Source organism: Acanthochromis polyacanthus, chromosome 14, assembly GCF_021347895.1.
Source record: "Acanthochromis polyacanthus isolate Apoly-LR-REF ecotype Palm Island chromosome 14, KAUST_Apoly_ChrSc, whole genome shotgun sequence".
Taxonomy (NCBI): Eukaryota; Metazoa; Chordata; class Actinopteri; family Pomacentridae; genus Acanthochromis; species Acanthochromis polyacanthus.
In genome coordinates, this window is record NC_067126.1 from 20,666 (window position 1) to 44,782 (window position 24,117).

General features: G+C 40.5%; 1 protein-coding gene and 1 long non-coding RNA gene across 4 annotated transcripts in view; both read right to left on the reverse strand.

Annotated features, from left to right (window-relative positions):
* The window catches only part of LOC127537237 (trace amine-associated receptor 13c-like), a 5,489-nt gene extending 3,341 nt beyond the window's left edge, over nucleotides 1-2,148 (reverse strand). The window contains exon 1 of the mRNA XM_051959369.1: nucleotides 2,143-2,148. Coding sequence (XP_051815329.1) covers nucleotides 2,143-2,148 — 6 coding nt within the window. The remainder of the gene's footprint in view (nucleotides 1-2,142) is intronic.
* Nucleotides 2,149-2,617: 469 nt separating this feature from the next.
* LOC127537211 (uncharacterized) lies at nucleotides 2,618-22,542 on the reverse strand. Of its 3 annotated transcripts, XR_007946834.1 has the most exons (6): nucleotides 22,452-22,542; nucleotides 21,689-21,797; nucleotides 21,441-21,560; nucleotides 6,297-6,497; nucleotides 4,796-5,700; nucleotides 2,618-3,422 (listed from the first exon to the last, which is right to left on the reverse strand). It is a non-coding gene; the product is annotated as an uncharacterized LOC127537211 (long non-coding RNA). The 3 variants fall into 3 exon arrangements; XR_007946832.1 differs by having other exon boundaries at nucleotides 2,618-5,700; XR_007946833.1 differs by lacking the exons at nucleotides 2,618-3,422; nucleotides 4,796-5,700; nucleotides 6,297-6,497 and adding an exon at nucleotides 14,759-16,082.
* Nucleotides 22,543-24,117: the final 1,575 nt, after the last annotated feature.

The following is a 24,117-nucleotide window of genomic DNA, read 5'->3' on the forward strand; positions in this document are numbered from 1 at the left end:
AGAGGGGAGGAGAAAGGGGGGAAAGAGGGAAAGAAGGGAAGCGAGGGGAAAGCATGGAGGAAGAGGAAGAGGGGGAGGAAGAGGAGGAGAAGAGGGGGAGAAAGAGGGAAAGAAGGGGAAGCGAGGGGGGAAAGCATGGAGGAAGAGGAGGAGGAAGAGGAAGAGGGGAGGAAGAGGAGGGAAAGAAGGGGGAAGCCAGGGGGGAAAGCATGGACGACGACCTCCAGGGGGAGGTAGGGGAGAGAGTAGAGAGGGGGAAGACAAGCGAGGACGCTTGGAGGAGGGGGAGAGCATGGTGGAGGTGTGGGTGGAGGTGGAGGTGGAGGTGAGGGTGAGGGTGAGGGTGTAGGGTGAAGGTGAGGGTGAGGGTGGAGGTGAGGGTGAGGGTGTACTACACCTGGAGTCTCGCGAGAAGTCCGAAGTCCGCTGGAAACAGAAACAAAAACAACATTTCAACACAGACTCTCAGGAAACTGGAGCAAAGAGGTGAAGCTGCTCAAAGAGGGACGCTCAGGAGAACCTCAGAGGAACTCAGAGGGGAACATGTTGCTGCACCCTGAGTCTCTGATCGACTCCAGCTTCAGGGTTTCAGGAAGATGCTTCACATTTCTGCTCAGGGACTGATCCAGAATGAAAACTTCTCAACTAAAATCCTCACTTTGTTTGTCTTTAGTCAGCAGAGACTAAAAACCCACACAGCTCTGCAACGTCACAAATGTTTTAAATTGTCTGTAATACTAGATAACAAATTATTATTATTATATTTGTTGTATTTCTAATTAATTTTAAAAGTATTAATACAGATATTTAGTGTTATTTTCACTTGATCAATGCAGTATTCCACTATTTTTAATCAACAATATAGCAAAACACTGAAATAACAAGAAAATTACAGTCTGTTGATTTAGGCATTAGTTAAGTATTTTTTAAAAATGTCTTTACAGTCAAAATGTGCATGAATATTATTTTTACTAGATCCATCCGTTCTCTATACACCGCTTTATCCTCACTAGGGTCGCGGGGGGTGATTTTTTCTGTAATTGATGAAAACAGGACAAATCTGTAAAATAACCATTTTGAAATCATTTACCATTTGATTTCAACCCCCAATGTACAGAGATTTTTTTTGGCGAGTTCGTTCACATTTCCAACTAGAAAAGCACTCGGAGAGCGCAGACCTCCGCCAAGGATATTGACATTCCCATGGAACATTGTATTCACATACATTTATGCACGATTTAGAAATTGAAGTATTGTATTGTATTTTCATGGCGGAGGTAATAAAACTCGGATCTGTGTCGTTCAGACTGTCATGAAAGATCAGATACAGGTCGCATAGAAGCAAAAAAAAAAAATCCGATTTGGGTCACTTGAGCCTGCAGTGTGAACATAGCCGAACAGTTCCATCGTCTCCATGGTTACCAATTTGGAGCATTGTATGAAAAATAGCCCAGTCGCCATATTGCTTTTTAATTTTTTGAAGCCAAATTATACAGATTTTTTTACACTGTTTTTCACTCAATATACACTAAAAAATGAAATATTTCTTGAAACAAAAAGTCTAATTTTACGGTCAAACATCGTAAAAGAACAAACAACCATTTATAAAATACAGATCTTTGACGTTTTCTCAGTTAGCTAACACACAAATCATTTTACTGCTCTCAGCACATTGAAATGAATATCCACAATAAAATAAACAGAATTTTGCTTCAGAAAGTTTAAAAAGAGGCTCCGAGGACCTTCAGTGATTGTGGGATTATATTTAGAGCATTTTATAAAACGAAGCTCAATTATCATCTTGTTTCTGAAACTTTTTGACACCATTATTTACCCATTTTTAGTCCTTAACGTGCACGGAAAAAATCGTCTAATTTTCGAACAATGTGAAATAACAAATATCAATTTATAAAACTGAAGTTCTGATCGGAAACTTGAAAGAGGCTCCGAGGACCTTCAATGCTTCACACACAACTGATCATATTTGGAGCATTTTATGAGAAATGGACCATTTTCCACCGATCTTTCCATGCTAAACAAACTAACAGTTTTATCAGCACATTCCCCTGTACGGTTATACAGCAAAACACAGTGTTCAGAGAAGATCAGCTGATGAGAAAAGCATAAACATAATTTTCTTACCTTCATGTTGACGATCCAAATGGAAATGGGAAAGTTCAAAGTTCGGCAGGCCTTCTTGCCTTCTGTTGCTATGGCTTAAATGATGCACACTGCACTGAAACAAAAACGTCGCTGGATTTGCATAAAAAATTACCGACAGCGGTTGCGTGAAATTATGTTGTGCTTTGGTTTGAACACATATTCAACCAATATCCCCACGATTAATATATGCTATTAATATATGCATTATTATTTCACGTTAAAATCCTTTAGTCAAATCATGTTTCATTTTCGTTCTTGACCCATGTTATACATGCATCAAGCATTTGTATCAGACATGTGTTTATGTCATCTTGTTGGCGTTTCATTTGTTTTAATCTACAATGCATGATCAAGTTTTATATTCTATATATGATACAGTTCTACTGATGCAACCTAAATGACTTCTGCTGAAGCTATATTTGTGTTGACCTACAAAGCAATCAAAACACAGCACTCAATCATCAAACAGGCTGATTTAATATTTCTTACCTGTTTTAACAGTGAAATATTTCATCTCAAACAATGCATTTAATCTACAGAAATGTGCTCCTTCCACATTCAACTTAAAGCGCACATATGCATAATTGAGGCTTCAAAACACTCCTTTGGGGACCTCAGATAACATGGTTAAAACCTTTAAAATGTCAAGTTTGCATCTCTGTTAAGACAATATGAACCAAGTGTTCAGCCAGTATACTTCACAACTATTAGGTAGGATTAGGATTACATTCAAATATGGAGTGACTTACAGCCACAAGAAATAAACATGTGAACAAAGACAGTCTGACCATCCAGACCGACCTTGTCTTTTTTTTTTTTAAACACAGATAAGTGAAACACTTGAATAACAATTGCATAAACCTATCAATAGCAACTTTTTTTAAACAAACACTGCAAGACAACATGAGGCCCAAAGGCCAGTGCAAAATGGAAACATCAAACATCATAAACCAGTATTCAAGAAGTCCGTTTTTCAGGACCTGAGCTTTTTTGGAAAGGCTGCCCCCATCAAGCTCCATGATCACCATTTGGACCACTTCAAAAAACGTACTTCTGCTGAGGAGATAGTCCATGTTTAGGGCATACAGGAGTCCAAAGAGGAGGGCCAGTGGAACATTGTCCAGTTCTTGGAGGACTATTTGGCCTTCCAGGATGATTCCGATGTCATCTGCTTTGGACTGGGCCTCATGTTGTTTTGCAGTGAAGATTCCCACAGTGGTGTCTTCTGCGTAGTCCACAAAGATGGCTTTGCTGTTTCCCTACAATGATATAAAAAGTCAGTACACTTTAACGACTTCTGGATGCCACATATGAAAAAGTTGGAGTGATGCATGGTGTGGTAAATAGTAACGGCTGGAACAAGTGGGACAAACGGGTCGTGTAAATAAATCTCCAAGGAACATTCACAAGTTTATGGAATCTAAATAGAGGTAGAAGAAAAATCTGCACAACTAATTGGCTCTCAAACATTTTACTGCTTACACCACAGAGTGACGTTTCCGACCTTTGTTGTTCATTAAATGACAGATTAAAAAATATATATTTTTGGGGCTCAATATTTATTTTGTACACTGGCATTTGTTATTTTTGTAATATTTGAGCTTTTCTACTTAAGTTGATGGTGTTTCATTGTGCTTCATGTTTATTGCAACTTGTCTTATTAAAGGTAAGGTTAAGTAAATTTAGAATACGGTTTACTGTCATTTTTATGTCAGAGTTACAACTTCAGTGCCTTAAAATGGTCTTCAATATTATTGTTTATTGCAACATTTTTCAAACTTCAAATTGTGTTATCTTGACAGAGGCCTAGTTCAAATCAAATATTGATTTTACTATTAATAACTGAAACATTGCTTAATTCACAAAAATATTTGACATGATGTAAATTCAAAGGCTGTTTTCTCAAAATGCATTTTCTCACACACTAGGAACAATATCTGCTCTCTAAGTGGAGCAAAACATGAAAACTCCATCCACATCCACCAAATATGGGCTCTTCATACCCGCTCAGAAAAATCCAGATTGCTGTTCATGTGTGACCACGAGCAACAGCACACACTGTTTTGGAGCGCAAACCTGCTAATAACACAAATATACAGTAAAATGGCAAAAATGGACTGGAACAGTAGACAGTACTATTAAAATGTCAGATGCATAGTTTCAGCAAAAAAGTTGCTTTAGTGTTTCAAGTAGAAACCTACAGACACCACATTTTCCAGTCTTGTACTTTAATATTTTGAACTTGTGTGTGGTGTTTTTTTTAAATTGACTTCTAATTCTAAAACCTGATTTATTGAGTTTTTACCCCCAAAAATGAAGTGAAATTACATTTTTCTGTAATAACTAGTTTATTCAAAGACTAAATAATAATATCTAAAATCTCCATCAGGAATTTCAATTTCTATAAGCCAGAAACTTACAGTAAAAGTTTCAAATTGATCTTTACCTGCAATGTTTCACTGAAAGTAGGTAAGAATCAGCGTGAGTTCTCGACATGCAGCTTTAGGTAACCCGGGTTGAATTGTGACTGTACTGCCTTTTTTAATCATTAAGAGAGCATGCTGCTACATACACTACCTTTTAATACTTGAAACATGTTTCCATTATATGCAACCATGAATATTATACTCACCACATGCTCTTTAATCAGGCTGTCAGGGTCTTCGTTGAAGTAGACGCATAATGCCTTCAAAACACACTCCCTCCCAGAACTGACATCTTCTTCCCTGGATGCTGAACAGATCTCAGTACCATTCCTAAATCATACAGTTCTATGCACAAAAACACACGCCGTCTACTTCTAGCCATCTTTTCCTACTGGTCATCCTCTTAGAAAGTGACAGGAAGATTCAACCAACCACAGCAGATTAACTAGCTCTAGCTTCAGTTACATCTTCAAGTCTAAATAAACTCTGCAGCCAACAGTGGGAATGACGCTGTGATGAACATTTTGGAGCACAGAACTGCTCAGAAAAAGGTCTGCTGATGGATTATGGAATTCAAAAATGTAGAAGACAGTTTTGTGTTTCATTTATGACAATATAATTCTGTATATGTAAGTACAGATTGGAGCACTTCAGCAGTAGAAGAAACAGGATTACTGAAAACAGAGTGAATGAAGTGAAACAGCACTTCAGATATGTTCTGATGAGGGAACAATGTCATAACATTGGTAAAAGCTCTAAAAAGTTGATGTTGCATAATGTCTCCTTTAACACCAAAAGCACCATTTTACAGACTGGACGCTGGGATTCTACATGGACTGCAGAAATGTCTTAATCGAAGTCTCTTTATTCCGTTATTTCCCCCATCACTTTTCTAAAAGGAAAAACATATGCCTGGCTTCTTATGGGTTAAAACCACTTCTCTCTCTCCTCTTACGTCTGTCGTGTGTTCCATCAGCTGCTTCAGCTTCTTTCCAATTCGTCCTCCCCTCTTCTGATACAAGGTTAGAAGTTTGTCAGACAAAATGTCCAGCTGAGAGAAGAAACAGGACTGGAGCGGAAACGTTGTCAATCTCTTGAACTCTGCATTTACCTGAAATGAGACAAATGCATAGTACATAGTCATGTTCTTAAAAATGACAACAACCAGCTCGTCGTTGTCATAAACCGGGCTGGGGTCATGTGGCAGCATTCTACAGAGCTCATACTGGAGCTTACAATCAATGGGCTTCAAGGGATTTAAAAATAAGACTTAACTGTAAATTTGATGTAATTCTAGCTTTTGATTAATATATAAACTATATTTTTCTGTGGGCGATTAACCATTTCTGAAATAAATCTCCAAATACAATATGGGCAATGATGAATCTAATTTTTTTTGTTAGAACCTAGCTCAACAAATCTGCCAAATGAGTCATTTCAACTGACAATTGAGACCTGTATGATTAAATAATAAAACCAAATAGTTAATTTTTAGTTCAATTGCTCTTCAGACAGAATGCATTAGCTTTAGTGCCAGCTTTTTTTAATCCATGTGAATATGCCCTGAAATTACAGATATTAACCATAAACCAGCTCAAAAACATCTGGACTACGACAGTTAAAAGCCACATGAAATCTGTCACAAGAAATTAAGTGAATTGTCGAATTCCCCTTGCCGCACAACAAAGCAGAGTCCAGGTCTCACACCCTCCACGCGTGTTGATCCGCTCCTCACTTTACGAAGCTCACTGGAACCTGGCTCGCTGTTCGGCATCCACTTCAACCATCCATCCATTCTCTATACACCACTTTATCCTCACTAAGGTCGCGGGGGGTGCTGGAGTCTATCCCAGCTGACTCGGGCGAAGGCAGGGGACACCCTGGACAGGTCACCAGTCTGTTGCAGGGCTACATATACAGACAGACAATCACAATCAGATTCACACCTACGGGCAATTCAGAGTAGTAACCAATTAACCTCAGCATATTTTTGGACTGTGGGAGGAAGCTGGAGTGCCCGGAGAAAACCCACACATGCACAGGGAGAACATGCAAACTCCATGCAGAAAGATCCCAGGCCCACCCCGGGATCTTCTTGCTGCAAGGCAAAGTGCTAACCACTATTCCACTGTCCAGCCCCCCCACTTCAACCAGTATAACAAACCAACCTGCATACAGCAGTAGTTTACAATTACAATCTAAATCTCTCCACTCACTGTACAGTTAATATTTCTCTATTTCTGAAGCATGAATTGAGTGATAACAGAAAACACAACACAAAGCTGTGTAAATGGATTAACTCAATAGCATTAGCTTTCAGTAAAAACATCACAGAATTGTCCATATTTTCAACAAACATATCACAAGACACAATCATTGTCTGTCTCCGATTGTTTCTTTTTAAAAAAGATTTTCATCTACATGAATAACAGAATGAAAGTATCACTATGATATACAGCAATGTGATATTTTAAACACCTATGTACCAGTTATGGATTAATGGAATTAGAGATGCTTCCTTTTTTGATTAAAACTATGTTTTCTGCCAAGTACACCACTCTAATATGTGCAAGACTACAACAAAATTGTGGAAACATGGGTCTTTGCAAATATGTATGTTTATTTGAGCAAAGAAGAATAGAAAAGAACTAAATATTACATATATACATGTTTCATTATTTCCATAATCCATATTTTTCAGGCCATTCTTTCCAGTGATGAGAAGCCTCAATTTTCTTTTAAAGATCAGCGGGTCCCAATCATCTTTGATGATGATATGCAGCTGGACAGAATTGTGAGGTACCTGTCAGACCTTCTTGACAGCTGTGACACCCTATCTTCCGAAGTCAACACCATGGTGTCCTTGGACAGGATCAAATATATCCTGAATGTAATGCTGTCAGAGGTAGGCCAACAGCTGGCTGACTTACATTAATGAACACATAAATACAGGAATAGCAGTATTACTATTTCTTGTGTATAGTATAATTAAGAGAAGTGTTGGTACTTATTTAACCTCAAAAGATGTGTACTTCTTTGTTCTGTGAAGTACACATATTTCTGTTATTTGTTGTTATCTTTCAGTGTTGGTAGTTGGTATGTTTGTGTTGGTAGTTACAAGTAATGGAAAAAAGAGAAAAGCTAAATATGCCAACAACAAATCCATTGATTGAAGTGAGAGACGTGCAGGAATATGGAACAGAGGGGAAACAGAGAAGGCAGTAAGGCAGACAGTAAGATAATGGAAAACCTTGAATGTTGCAGGAAGGCAGAATCTGGAAAAAAAAAAAAAGGGGTAGCAGCCTTACTCATTATAATAAATAATTTTATCCTGGTATGCTATTGATGTACATATAGCACACCTTTATAAATAATAGTAAACCTATCGAACCTGAATTAATTTCCTTTTTGTGAAGTATGTCTATGTTAAACATGATTTGCAGGTTTACATAAACTTTGTATTGTGGGCTAGGATTAGGATCATGTCTGCAGGTAAGTAGAAGGTCAGGTGCAAAGGAAGGAACACAGTTAGGACAGCTGCTGGCCAGGAAAACATGAGCAGGGTATGAAATAATAGCAGATGTTAGAAAAATACTACCAAATTAATTATCAAATATTCCTAAGTGTTTTGGGTACTGATAGAAAAGGTTTACCGTGTATGTGTTCATATTGTTCAGATGAAAAATAAGCACACTAACAGCTAAAGTGGTTCTAACACAGGCAACAGTACAGGCTCTTCAAGAGGTGAGAAAAATGACAGTGACAGAAGCTGTGGGAGCAGTGGAACATGGGAACACGATGGAGGAAAGGTAACAGCAAATCAGAGATTTTGGGTGTACACACGTGGACAAAATTGTTGGTACCCCTCAGTTAAAGAAGGAAAAACCCACAATTCTCACTGAAATCACTTGAAACTCACAAAAGTAACAATAAATAAAAATTTATTGAAAATTAAATAATCAAAATCAGCCATCACTTTTGAATTGTTGATTAACATAATTATTTAAAAAAAACAAACTAATGAAATAGGGCTGGACAAAAATGATGGTACCTCTATAAAAGATTGAAAACTATTTGACCAGAGTGACATGATTAACTCAGGTGTGTCATTTAATTGACATCACAGGTGTTTCCAAACTCATAATCAGTCAGTCTGCCTATTTAAAGTGAGAAAGAAGAATTCTTCATGTTTCTCACAAATGAGATGGAGAGACGTACCAAAATGACAAATGACAAAGAATTGAATTAAAAAATAAAGATTTCACAAATCAGAAACTGTCACGCCCCCTCCTCACTCCTGTGCTCTGGCTCTCCTAATTACCAACGGCTGTGAAGGAGCCCAGCTGCTGGTGATCAATAATCAGCACAGCTTAAAAGCCTGGCTCTTCCCACAGCTCAATGCTGGGCCATTGCATTGCATGTGGAACTCATTCGTGCACACATTGCTGTTTGGATTCAATCACCCTGTGGGCTATCTTGCTGGCTCCCTCTTCCCTCCTCACCTCGGAACTCGTCACTACTCCCCCCGCTCTGCACCCCTCCTTCGTCTGCTACTGGTCTACCTGCTCCTCGGTTCTCGCCATATCCTTGTCACCGGCTCTCTCAGCTTTTTCCCCCACCTCGTCTCCCGATTCCCCGGACATTGTGTGAGTCATCTTTCCACCACGTCGCCCTCAGTGACGTTTTAGTTTAGCCCCGTTTGTTTAGTTTCCGTGCCTCCCTCGTGGAGAGTGTTTGTGTTCTGTTTTATGATTAAAAAAAACCTGCCTGTCTGTCCGCCTGCTGCTTGGGTTCACACTCCGTCCGTTTCATAACAGAAGTGGCATTTTCATGAATGTTTAAGCTCTATAGATTAATCGAGTCCAGATTTGAGGAGTCTAAGTGTAGCGGTTCTCGACCTGGACCTGGTCTAATGTGGTCTGGATGAGAAAAAAACAGTAAAATGTGCCTTTATTGCATTTTCACAAATAGAATAAAGTTTTCACAAATCAGAGACTATGTTTTTTATGAATCTACAGGCTCTGTAGAATAATTCAGTCCAGATTTGAAGAGTCTAGGTGTAGCGGTTCTCGACCTGGACCTGGTCTAATGTGGTCTGGATGAGAAAAAAACAGTGAAATGTGCCTTTATTGCATTTTCACAAATAGAATAAAGTTTTCACAAATCAGAGACTATGTTTTTATGAATGTACAGGCTCTGTAGAATAATTCAGTCCAGATTTGAAGAGTCTAGGTGTAGCGGTTCTCGACCTGGACCTGGTCTAATGTGGTCTGGATGAGAAAAAAACAGTGAAATGTGCCTTTATTGCATTTTCACAAATAGAATAAAGTTTTCACAAATCAGAGACTATGTTTATATGAATCTACAGGCTCTGTAGAACAATTCAGTTCAGATTTGAAGAGTCTAAGTGTAGCGGATCTTGACCTGGACCTGGTCTAATGTGGTCTGGATGAGAAAAAACAGTGAAATGTGCCTTTATTGCATTTTCACAAATAGAATAAAGTTTTCACAAATCAGAGACTATGTTTTTATGAATCTACAGGCTCTGTAGAATAATTCAGTCCAGATTTGAAGAGTCTAGGTTTAGCGGTTCTCGATCTGGACCTGGTCTAATGTGGTCTATATGCTGAAAAAACAGTGAAATGTGCCTTTATTGCATTTTCACAAATAGAATAAAGTTTTCACAAATCAGAGACTATGTTTTTATGAATCTACAGGCTCTGTAGAATAATTCAGTCCAGATTTGAAGAGTCTAGGTGTAGCGGTTCTCGACCTGGACCTGGTCTAATGTGGTCTGGATGAGAAAAAAACAGTGAAATGTGCCTTTATTGCATTTTCACAAATAGAATAAAGTTTTCACAAATCAGAGACTATGTTTTTATGAATCTACAGGCTCTGTAGAATAATTCAGTCCAGATTTGAAGAGTCTAGGTGTAGCGGTTCTCGACCTGGACCTGGTCTAATGTGGTCTATATGTTGAAAAAACAGTGAAATGTGCCTTTATTGCATTTTCACAAATAGAATAAAGTTTTCACAAATCAGAGACTATGTTTTTATGAATCTACAGGCTCTGTAGAATAATTCAGTTCAGATTTGAAGAGTCTAAGTGTAGCGGTTCTTGACCTGGACCTGGTCTAATGTGGTCTGGATGAGAAAAAAACAGTGAAATGTGCCTTTATTGCATTTTCACAAATAGAATAAAGTTTTCACAAATCAGAGACTATGTTTTTATGAATGTACAGGCTCTGTAGAATAGTCGAGTACAGATTTGAGGAGTGTAGGTACAGTGGTTTTCAATCTGGACCTGGTCTAATAAGGACTGGTTATAAAGCAAAAACGGTGAAATATCCCCTTAAACGTTTTCACAAATAAAATACAAGTTTTACAAATACAATAGCTCTTGTCAGGCATAGTTAATGTCTTACCCAAATGTATAAAATGTGTACACATCAAGAAGTGTCGAAAAAAACAGATAATCAGTCGATAAACTGTCGCACCGTACGTTCATTTAATTTCCCCTTAACTTTTCCCTTAAGTGCCGAATCGGAAGCTAACTTCAGCGTCGCCTGTAACATCACTAGAGATGGGATTTATGGCTCTTTGAGGGGAGCTGGATCTTGGTGAGCCGTTCCTTTCAAAGAGCCATTCAAAAAACTGGCTCATTTGGCTCATTTTTATATTTATTAAATTTTAAAAAGCCAGTCTGGCCTTAACTCATTTAATCTTGGAAATAATCACTGGGAGGAATGAATTTAGATATCCCACCAATATGAGTTTGAATTATTCTGAAATATTGATTATAACCTTATTTGACACGTGTGGATTAGATTTTAAAGTCTGCCACTTTTACTGTTGAATGTTGAGTTTTCAGGTGTCTGTGCAAATTATTTGTGGAGCCTGACTTAGAAATATTTTTTTGACAAATACTGCATTTACCCTTACTGTCTGCCACGAGAGAAAAGTGCATCCAAATGCTGCTTCGTTTCCTTAATTGGTTCATTTTGTCAACGACGACGGACTGACTCCCCCATGGGCGTAACCACCATCTCAGAAGTGAGGGGGACAAATTTTTCAGAGCGATTTATCATTCTCTTACATTTAATTGCACCGTCCTTAGTGGCTAAAGAACCACATAATCCCTAACAGCCACAGTACAATACCAGGGGACCAACTAGGCTAGTTCTTTAAACTATAAAGTATAAAACTTTAAACTATAAAATCTAAAGTTTTAGTGGCCAAACTCTAGTTGAGTTGACAACAATGTCCCTTGAACATCTACTGGACGAGTAGCCAAAGGTGCCAAACACTGAACATGAAATGATCAGTACTGCCTGGTTTCTCCCTGCAATAGATATCTTATTTTCAGGAAGTTATAATCTCTCCTTACCTGTAAAGACCCTACATCCTTGTCCCTGCTGCTGGCCTCTGATCCATCTCCTCCCTGACTCTGCTCTTTCTGTTATGGCAATAAACATAAAAAAAATGTGGTAAGAAAAATTCTGAAATAGCATTAGGAAGAGTAAAAATTGCAGTAGAATTTAACCTCAAAATCACTTTAACCCATAGATACATATTTTTTTCTCAGCCACTTATATATTTTTTCCACCTCTGCAGACCCTGCATGGTCAACATTACTGCTGGCCGCCGCCTCTGGTCCATCTCCTGCCTGACTCTGCTCTTTGTTATGGAAATAATCATTAAAAAATCTGAAAATCAAAATTCTGAGATAGAATTAGAAAGAGAAGGAGTAAAAAATAGTTCTAAATTTATACCATAGATAGCCTATTCTTTTTTCTCCTCCCTGACTCTCCTCTTTTGGGACCAAAAGACTTAAATACATGGAGAGCAATTGTGAGCACATCTTCTGCCCAGAAATGAAAGAGGACTGGGTTTATTCCAAGAATAAACTAATTAGCAAGTAATGTAACAGAGGCAACCACATTTGAATTATTGTTAGCTAGCTTAACATATTGATATATTGCCACGTTTTACCTTGTCATCATTTAGCTAACAAGTCTAACATTGTTTACATCCAACAAGGTCACACAACTTACACGGTTTGTTTGGAAAAAACTGTAAAGTTTTTTGCTTTTTGCTGGCTCTGGCTGGTTTGCTAAACATTACTCCAGACGCACGTTCAGCACTGCTCAGCACAGCAGCACGTCTCCTGTGGAACACCTGCGTTAGCATGCGCTCATGGTGCATTCAAAGACGTCTCGGGAAAACACGTTACTGGATGCTAATAACGGGTTTAGCTGTTGTAACGGCTGAAAAAAGTGCAGGGAACAGAGGGGACAGATGTGGAAAGTGCGGGGGACATGTCCCACGCGTACCCCGCGTACGTTACGCCCATGGACTCTCCTCCTCCTCATTTAGACCGCTCGCTGCTGCTGCTGCTGCTGCTGCTGCTGCTGCTGCTCTCCAAGGCAGGGGGCGTTCACTGTTTCTGTGTTGTTGTTGTTGTTGTTTTATTTTTTTTACTGGCGCACTCACGTGAAGGCAGCATGCACAATGTGGCGTGACGCTATTTGCATATGTAATAAGCACCGCGCAGCTGGGCTGCGCTCCTCCCCATGTAACTGGGGGAAAAAAAAGAACGGTTCCCAGCTGCGACTCGGTTCCCATCGTTCATATTAACGAGCCGTTCAAAAGAACCAGTTCGTTCGTGAACGTCACAACACTAAACATCACCTCTGGTGAAATTCGCTAGCGTGCTAAGCTACTGCAAGATAAAAGTGGACTCACCGGAGCTTAATCCAACGGAAAAACATAAGAAAGATATCACTCAGCGGTTTATCTCTGCTCTCTCAGCAGGAAAAGTCTCCACAGTGCTAAAACTCCAAGGAAAAAATGCCTGCAACTAAACTTTTTAGAGAAGTTACCAGCTCAACCCGATCCGATAGAAATACGTCTTTCTGTAGTTTCTGCCGTAAAAAAAAAGTAAAAGAGATCTGCAGCGCTACAGCGCACTCTGCTGGCGCAACGAGAAAACTACACTGAGTTAACCCTATAAATACTGCCAGTTACTGTGTAGTGCAATTGACTCTTCGCTAAGTCCCTCCCACAAATGGCGACTGTCCAATCCTACCTTAGCAACTGTAACTAGGCACGAGAGGTCTGTCAAGCTTTCAGCAGAAGACAATATGCTGAAGCGGTGTGCGTATGGTATTTGCAAGTCCGACACTCGTTATCCGCAAAGCTTGGAGGGTGGTGTTGATTTTTTTGCATTCCCCAAGCCAAAGACACAAGAAGAAAGGTGCCGCGTGTGAATTAAGCAGTGTGGGAGACCGCATGATCAGCGAAATCCCTCCAAAATCAATAATCCTGTTGTAAGGTAAGTTGCGAGCTAACATTAGCTAACCGCTCTGTGTGTTAGGTCAGATAACATTAGCAAAGAAAGACGTCTCAATGGAAGGTTACTTCTCTTAAAACCTGAGCTACTGTGTATTATTTGAGAAAAATAATCAATAAGAACACCTACGTCTGTTCTAAGGTAAGTTGCTAGCTAACATTAGCTAACCGTAGCTCTGTGTGTTAGGTCAGATAACATTAGCAAAGAAAGACGTCTCAGTGGAAGGTTACTTCTCTTAAAACTTGAGCTACTGTGTATTATTTGAGCAAAATAAAACTGTTGATATATAGAGACAACTTCTGACATACTTGTATCTTGAAGCCTTTTGTGGACGGACGCCCTACAACTGAATTCTCAAATCCTGTGGCTGCTCTGTCTTCTTTCTCGAGGAGAGAACATCAAGGAGGAAGCAGAAAACCTCCAGCAAAAAGGTTTGTGTTATTTAGTGCAGTGCAATTGTATGAGACTAATCAAAATCCCTGTGTCAAATAGTTAAATGTGACTGCATTTTATTGTAAGTATTTGGGATTGTCAGACTTTTTTAATGCATTTTATTTTGGTCATTTAAAATAGCAGTCATATAGTGGTACAACACCAAGAACACAAATAAAACAGTAAAATATCACAGAAAGGTCACTGTTAACCGAGCCTTAATGCCCACACCCTACCCCCCACCAACCGCTCATCAATGATACAATATATTTTATTACAAATATAAGTAAAATTAAATTTCCACAGTATTTAATTGAAATGTATTAATAAGTAATAACAAAAAGCATCGTAACTTAAACTCTAACAACTGTGTTTTCACAGAATCAGATGTGATGAACAGGATGCTGAAGCCTCCACCTTGAATTCAACTGACGAAGCATCTCATCTCAGTGTCACAGAAACTAACAATGGTAAGTGTTGGAGCCTATTTCTATTAATTGATGATTGATTATTTGAATAATTTTGATCATTTTGCTAATTGTGATTATGATTAACTGCTCACCTGCCTCCTACTTGTTGAGCCATCCCACTCCCTTGATTAAGGGAGAGCGGTCAGCTGTCGCTTGGAGGGCTCTGCTTTTTGTGTTGAAGGAGTGAGGAGTGAGACAGTTTATCAACCACTAAAATTACGTTATTTTTGTATTTCTAGAAAGTCAACAACGGAGAATACCTAAGTTGTGTTAACGAAAATAAATCTCAAACTTGTTTTTTGAATCATAATAGATCTCCGTGTGTGCTTTTTAAATTAGTGAGTCGTAAACCTCCTCCTCAAAAGACGAATCGGACTGTTTTGGACGTCTTGTGTTTTTTGAAAGCAACAACAGCCATAACAGTAAGAGTTTAACAAAGGGTGTGTTTGCTTTATTTTGTTGTTTTTGTCATTACTGTTGGCATCTGCTGAGGAAGTACTCAAAGAAAAACAGGTCTAATTTGTTTTTCATATCACCCCATTTTGCTGCATCAAAATGAATGCGCTGCAGGTGATAGTCTTTTGAGCACATCACAAAGAAATCACAGCATGGCATGCCTGTGAGTCCCAACTGTCCTGTTATTTGGTAGTGATATGTGTGGCTCTCCTTTAGCTTGTAGCTACCATCTGCATGTTTCACGAGATAAGGACAATCTTTGTAGCTCTCCTTTTGATTGACACTTGATCTCCAAAAGGCCGTGACCTCTGCTGTCCCCTATCTCAGTGACCTTCCTGTCTGGTGAAGTGCCAAGGTGAGGAGCATGAGGATTTACCACAAATCCACATGGGAGCACTGCATTTCCTGTGATCTCACAGTAGTACTTTGCTGCTGTGGGCTCAAGACGTATCCCTCTTTTCATAGCGCTTGTCTGCCCAGTGGCTGTGGTCTTAATGGTGGCTGCTAGGCTTTCATAGTTTGATTTTCTTGAGCAAATTCTTTTGAAACAAGTGGACGTAAGCCGGTCAGACCGTGCAAGGTGTTGTTTGTCTCCTGTTGTCTGGTGTCATGCTCCAGGGCAATGGATTGTGGCAAAGTGATGGAGATTTTACTGTACATCTTTGTTTCATATTTATTCATCACTGTAGTGAAATTTGACGGATGAGGGGGTAAGGGAAAATCTGGAAATTCACAAGCTTGTTTTGCTGGTGGTGACTCTGAAGCTTTTTCAACTAGAGGGAGCTGTGAAAGAGAAAATTATGTCATTAACTGAATGTTTTTTTCTTTCATATTTGCATTTACAGAGGCACACAACAATACAGGCCACCAAGAAGAGGAGCTGAAAACTCTAAAGGAGAGACTCGAACAACAAAAGAAGGAAATGATAAATTTGAAGACGGAACTTGAAGAAAAAAACCGCCAGCTCAAGTTACTTGAAGGGAAATTTAAAAATGCACTGATATTAACTCCAGAGTCTTTGAACCAAAGTCATGTGCCTGGTTATTTCCAGTACTGCACTGGATTCACATATGAACAGTTTAACAGCTTGTGTGACTTTTTTAAAGTGCCAAATGACCCCACTGCACCACAAACACAGATTCCCCTGACATATAAAGTGGTAGACATCGAGGCCCAAAACATGCCCTTAAGCACCCAGTTTTTACTCACACTGATGAAGTTGAGACAAAATTTTGACCACAAGGACTTAGCATATAGGTTTCAAATTCGACTACAGAGTGTCAGCACTGTAATACACTCCTGGGTAGACTGCATGTATGACCGACTTGGCCACCTGCCCATTTGGCCACACAGAGATATAATTTCACAGAACATGCCTGACAACTTTAACCCTTTAAGCTTCAGTCAATTCCAGCCGTTTTCAGTACAAAAAAATCGCTAATATTCTATTTTTAAATAAAAAAAATGACGAAAAATACAGGGAATATTGGACGCACATCGCGAGGTGCATTTCCTTGAAAACGACCGATTTGTGGATTTTATACCGACTTCAAGACATGTTTTGGACAAAATAGTTTACTGGCTTGTGTTGTCTGGATGTAAAAGGTTGGATTATGGCCGTTTTTTGTGGAATCTTTCTTTCTGTGTGTAATAATGAACCCGGAAATGTGAGTCGCGCTGTGTGCGTTGAAGCCGTGTATAGAGAACGGATGGATGAATATTCGTTTTTGTCGGACCAATGTGTTTTTCTCACCCGCTGTGGTAATCACATCTGAAAGTGGTTTATACCGGCGGATTCATGAGAATCTAAGCTTTCCATCGGCGTATAGTGTTTGTATAATCGTGTTTGCAGCCGTCGGACATTCTTGAAATTCCTATGCAAATTAGTAGGTGTACCGCCGGCGGTATACCTACTACACACTGAAGCGTAAAGGGTTAAACAGGACTTCCCAACTGCATTTGCTATCTTAGACTGCACTGAACTAAAGATAGAGAGGCCCAGCTCCTTAGCTCTCCGGTCCAGCCTGTTTGATGACGCTTTTTACGTCACTGGCTCCAAAAAAATCCAAAACGGCGACCAGGAAGTAGCAAAATCCAGGCTTCATTTTCTCGGCGTTGAAACCAACGGGTGACGTCACGGTTAGTTTACGCCTGGCATAGATATACATAGAAAGGCTAGATAGATTACAGATGCTGTGAGCCAATGAGGGCTGACGTCGCTACGCGGCGGCCATCTTACCAAGGGGCTGCTGGCTCGCTGATAACATTAATGCCTATGGAGCATGTACTATTTAATTAACCATAGCTTGCTGAATTTTCAACCGATTTTTAAACGGTTTGATTTGTTATAAACGCCAGAGATGTAGTTATGTCATTGCATATTTACGGATAATTATAACCATGGACTTTCATATCAAATTAAAAAAGTAGATAGAGCATTACCTGCCATAGCTGCACACATACACACAGTGAAATTAAATCGTCAGTGTTTATGTTAAACATTTAATAGTTTGATATTATATATTTCTAATTAATACATATATTAAATATAAAGGGGTAAGTTGACCCACATGATATTTTAAACTTAAACTGAACAAATAGTGTATGTACATTACATGAATTGTGATTCATATTGGTTCAATTTACCCCAAGGCTTTTGGTTCATCTTGCCCCATGGCCATCGTTTTGATAAAACCTAATTAATTTAATGATTCAGAATGAGCTTTTCCTAATGATTCACATAGTTCTATACATTGAATATCACTGACATGCATAATGTATAAGTTTAGACCTGGGTCCATTTGCTTTAGCGTAAAAATAATTCTACCACAAAAGTCAAAGAATTCCACAGCCAGTTGGAAATGATGTTTGCGTTCTCATTTTAGGGTCTCGTGACAACTCATGTGTATAGTTTTAAAGATCAAAGGGATGGTTCCTTCATCTTACCTGTTCTCCCCTACATATATTTTATTATACATTTTTAAATAAACACATTCAGTAACATGACATCAAGGTTTCTTTTATTAACAGGTGCGCTTAAGCCGGACAGTCTGCCCTGTCCTGTCAAAATCCTCACTCCTGAAATGTTCGCTGCACAGTTTGCAGTTTTTTGATGCAGCAAAACCGTCCCTTCTTAGAGCGAGTTCGCATTGCCTCCTCTTCTCTGTGTTTTGGGGAAACCTTAAAAACATGAGAAGATACCAAGATATATGAATTATTGACAACATTTTACGCCCTTCTTACCTTTAACATTAATGGTAAGGACAAACATACTGAGCTAAATTCTGATATTGTTGGGGTAATTCATGTAGCCTATGCTTGAATGCCATTATGAAAACCTAAATAACAGTAACATGTTAAAAGAAATGTGAAAAAGAAATATTCAGTGATTATTATTATGTAAACAAATGGTAGAAACATTTCTAAAACGTCAGGGTCAAAATAACTTGTATTATATAAGTACAAATCCACTAAGTTAGTAACAATTATCCTAAATATGTCCCTCAAGTCATTTCTTACGAGTAAAAGGTGATTCCACAGGCTCTTGTTTTGAAGGAACGTTCATTTGAGCATCCATATGCTGCACAAAAGTGTGGCATCTTGCACTGTAGGGGGGTATTTTTGCAAACACAAAGCCAGCCTTACTGTATCACAATGAATCTAAATCTAGGATATATTTCACTAATGAAACAGCTTGGAAATCATGTTAAAACGAATGAGTAATTATGCCTTTCCCACCTGTATAGAACTAAGTCCAGGTTACTTTGTAATAGTCCAAGTGGCTCACATGTCTCATTCACAACCTCTTGTTTCTTTGCTAGCTAATATCCAACTGCATCCACACAAATTGTCATTTAGACATAAATGACATAATTGAAACTCCCAGATTGCAGCCTTGCAAATGGCTGTAACAAACACACAACTATGCAGCGATTTTCGAAAAGAAAAACTGCAATTTCAACAGGTCTGCGCAATCATAGCCACGTTAATGAGGTTTTTAATAAACCAAACCATTTGTAAATCCGTCAAGAATTCAGCAAATTAAGTGTATTTTTGTTTGTGTAGGTCGCTCACCTTCCATCCACTACGACAGAGCGCTCCGGAAAAGTCCCCCGAGGTAAGATGGCCGACCGGTGACGACGCCGGCGAAAATCCCATCAGCCATCTAGCCTTTCTATGTATATCTATGGTCCTGGGTGACGGAGTGTGATGTTGAAACAGTGCCGAAACAGTCCAGGAAGCATCACTGATGATGTGTTCAGGGGCATCAACTGTGTGCTGTATCTACTTCAGATGCGCCGCTTTGGATAAAAGCGTCTGCTAAATGAAAGTGTTGAACTGTCGTGAACAGCATACGACACAAGGGAGAACCAAAACAGGCAACAATGCATAACAGTTGGTTATGTTGCACAGCTCAGGATGGGAGCATCTCTAAAGACTGACCACACACACGCTGAGGATTTCAAATCTGCAGTTTTCATTCTGAAACAATCTACAGGACCGAAGCACTTAAACTGCTCCTCCTATTGTAACAAAAACTCACTTTTCTGCCTGGAACACATCCAGGGACTGAATGCGTCCTGTCATCTAGGACAAGGATGCAGCATGAGCAGGGATCAATCAGAATAGAACAGAATAGCCACTTTATTGTCAACCACAACAGACACTAGTTGGTGCACATTATGACTGAACTTCAGATACAAACGGTTAACTTTAGTGTATTTACTCCAAGTAAACTCACAACCAGCAGTATGTTCAAATGCTGTGCAGCTTTAAGATGGAGTCCAGGTGTTTGTGAGAAACCAGTGTTTTGAAAGCACATTTTTAAAACTGATTTAGTTTGAGAACCATAACACATGCTCTCCAAAAATAAATATAAAAGGAAGGGTGCATTATGTTACACTTTTAAACAAACAGATACAGTTCTATTGTGTTCTTTTGTTTTTTATTTGAGGATCTCTCTTTTTGCTGTATGATCAGATCAAGCATGCGGTGCCCGTGTGGAGGAAAAAAAGTTGTTGGGAAATTTAAAAAAAACTTCTGGCTGGGTTGAGGGTAGAGAGGAAGGAGAGAACATGAAGACTTTGGAGGTCACTGAGGCCGATAACAGCAGATCAGAAACATGCAGCTCCAGATCCAGAGAAACCTGCAGAGGACAAAACACAAAGTCAGTGACATACATCTAACTGTATGAAGACAAAGAGGAGAGGAGAGAAGGAAATCCTCCAGCAGCCTGGGCTGGAAAATGAACATTTTGAGAAAAACTGAGTCTAACAATGAGCTAACTGCAGTTGAAGCTGTCATTCACAGCGTCTGCATGGATATTTAAGTCACCTGTTATCATGACTCTGTCTGTACTGAGATAAAATCAGTGAAGAACTCTGAAAATTCAGATAGAAACTCTGAGGGAGAGGCAGGTGGGAGATGAACAACTAACAGAACTTAGAGACATTACAAAGGTTAACTGCACCAACGGACTCAGAGATGGTGCATTTTAGTGTTCAAAGTCACCTTTTCATTTGGTGTAATAACAAAAATATCAGGATATCATAGAGTTTGACTGAAATTAGACCTGTGCTGTGATGTATACATCATCTGGAGCTCTCACTGCAACATGACAGTGTCTTCTCAATGACTTTATCTGTATAAGCAATGAATTTGGGGAGTTTGGCGCATGCTTTGGACCAGGCTTCTGATTGTGGGTTGGGAACAGCCCATACGCCTGGCTACATCACTGTAGCTCAAACCGGCCTCCACCATACCCAGTGCCCGGAGACGTTGTTCATGTGATAGACGCGGCATGATGCTGTTCACTGCACTAACAATGGTGGCCTTTTTTGGGCCTTTATATAGGCCTTCAAAACCCATTCTCAAATTGTGCAGATACTCACTGAGTATTGCTTGGTGTGTATTTGGTTCACTTTTGCAAAGTGACCAACCCATGTGCAATGAATCATGACAAAATGACAACTCATCATTATCTCAACTACCAGGGCACTAGATCATCAGTAAATCCACAATGAATAATTACAACCCCCCTACAAGTAGAATTCTGCGTACATTTCTGCCTCAAAGTTTCTATTGACTGTCAGTATACAAACACAATAAACACAATAGTATTAGATTTAGTCTTTGTATCACCTTTTGCGTCACTGTAATAATCGTCCCCTCTGCCATAATCTGGATTCACTTCATGGGCTGTTCCTTGTCTGCTTTCTTGATCTGATCTTTCATAAGATCGGGGGTCTTGGAGAGATGGCTCTAAAGACAGCAAAAGAAGAGAAAACTTTAATTGACTCAGAGATAAATAATTACATCTGAGCTAAATTACTTCACATACTCATATTAACATTAAGTTTCTAATTAGCCAGTTTATTTGATAAACTTACCTTGTGTTAATTGCACGGTCTCTCGAGTCATGCACTAGTCCTGGATCTGCCTCCCGTCATCTCTGGTCCATCCTGTCTGAATCTGCTTGATGTCGTTGAAGCACCAGTTCTTTAAAACAAAAAAGAGAGATACAGATGTATTTTCAATTGATTCTGACATCACTACATTTTGTCAGACTGTGATGTGCTACATGCTAAATCCCTGCAGTGTCTGTTGGATCATTCTTTCTTAAGCACATTTAAATTATCAGTGCATCCGGTAAAGTCTCAATAAAGTTGTTCTTTCTTCTCCTCAGAGGCTGGTCGTCGTCTCTGGCTTCATCTCTGTTGGGGCTCGGTCACCCTGAACTGTGACATTGTCACTGTGGACTCCACTGTGGGTCCAGGGTGGGATACAGATGCACATGTTGCTTCTCTGTGACATGCCGTCTGCATCCTGTTCACCTTCTGACAGAGCGGAGCTTCACTGTAAGGGGGGCACCACAGGAGGTTTCCCACAATCCCCCCAGATCCGCCCACACCTCTGACGGGCACCCTGACCAGAGTCCCACCGACAAGAACCGAGCTCAGACAGAATCACACAAAATACAATCGAAGATAATTCATTCAAATAAAGTTGGAATAGATCTGATCAGACATAATCACAAGAGATTCATTCAAATAAAATCTGACCAGATCCCATTCAGAAAATCACACGTAGCTAAAATGCTTAAAATAAAACAGGGTAAATTTAATAAAATGAAAGGTTTGTGAACCTTCTTACCTGGAGGTTGGCTGGCAGCAAGTCCAGCAGCCCTCTTAGGTAAGGCAGGAGGTATCTGGGGAGAGAAACTCACACACTGGTTAGTAAAAAATGCTAAGAGGGACCTCCTGCATGTTTGTCACCAATCTGTATGTTTGTCAGGAGGTCCCTCAACAGAAAAACTTGGAGGGGAAGAAGAATGTAGGCAACCCCCGAAGAAAGATAGATAGATAGGACAGAGAGGAGGAGGAGATAGGAGAGAGAAGGGGAGGGAGAAAAAGAAGGGTGAGATCAGAAGGAGGAGGAGGAGGAGAAAGGACAGAGAGGGGGAGGGCCCCCCTCCCTTCCCCTCTCTCTCCGATCTACTCCCTCTCCTCCTGATCTTCTCACCCTTCTTTTCTCCCCCAAAAAGAAGGGTGAGATCAGAAGGAGGAGGAGGAGGAGAAAGGACAGAGAGGGGGAGGGCTCCCCTCCCTTCCCCTCTCTCTCCGATCTACTCCCTCTCCTCCTGATCTTCTCACTCTTCTTTTTTCTCCCCAAAAAGAAGGGTGAGATCAAAGGAGGAGGAGGAGGAGAAAGGACAGAGAGGGGGAGGGCTCCCCTCCCTTCCCCTCTCTCTCCGATCTACTCCCTCTCCTCCTGATCTTCTCACCCTTCTTTTTCTCCCCAAAAGAAGGGTGAGATTAGAAGGAGGAGGAGATAGCAGAGAGAAGGGGAGGGAGAAAAAGAAGAGTGAGAAGCATCAGGAGGAGGAGGAGAACCCCTCCTCCTGAGAGAAGAGTGAGAAGATCAGGAGGAGGACGAGAACCTCTCCTCCTCCTGATCTTCTCCTGATCTTCTCCTGATCTTCTCATTCTTTTTTTCCTCCCTCCCCCTCTCTCTCACATCTCCCGGATGAAGATGAATGGGAGGGTGGAGGTGGAGGTGGAGTTGAAGGTGAAGGTGGAGGTGAGGTGAAGGTGAAGGTGGAGGTTGAAGTGAAGGTGAAGGTGGAGGTGAAGGTGGAGGTGAAGGAGAAGAAGAGCGAGCAGGGGAGTAGGAGGGGAGGAAGAGGGGGAGAATGTGGGAAGAGAAGAGAGGGGAGAGTAGGAGGAGGAGGGGGAGGAGAGGGGGAGGAGAGAGGGGAGAATGAGGGGAGAGGAAAGGGAGAGTAGGAGGGGGAGGAGGAGGGGGAGGAGAGGGGAGAATGAGGGAAGAGGAGAGGGAGAGTAGGAGGAAGAGGGGGAGGAGAGAGGGGAGAATGTGGGAGGAGTGAAGGAGAAGAAGAGCGAGAGGGAGAGTGAGAGGAGAGTAGGAGGGGGGAGTTAAGGAGGGGGAGAGAGGGTGGTACAGGCGAAGAGGAGGTGAAGGAGAGGGAGGAGGAGAGATGGAAGGAGGGACTGGAGAAAAAGCAGAGCGAAGAGGGGGAGGTAGAGGAGAGAGGAGAGAGGGAAGAAGAGCGAGGACGCTTGGAGGAGGGCGGAGGAGGAAGAGGGGAAGGAAGAGGAAGAGGAAGAAGGGGAGGAAGAGGGGGAGGAAGAGGAGGAGGAAGAGGGGAGAAAGAGGGAAAGAAGGGGGAAGCGAGGGGGAAAGCATGGAGGAAGAGGAAGAGGGGAGGAAGAGGAGGAGGAAGAGGGGGAGAAAGAGGGAAAGAAGGGGGAAGCGAGGGGGGAAAGCATGGAGGAAGAGGAGGAGGAAGAGGAAGAGG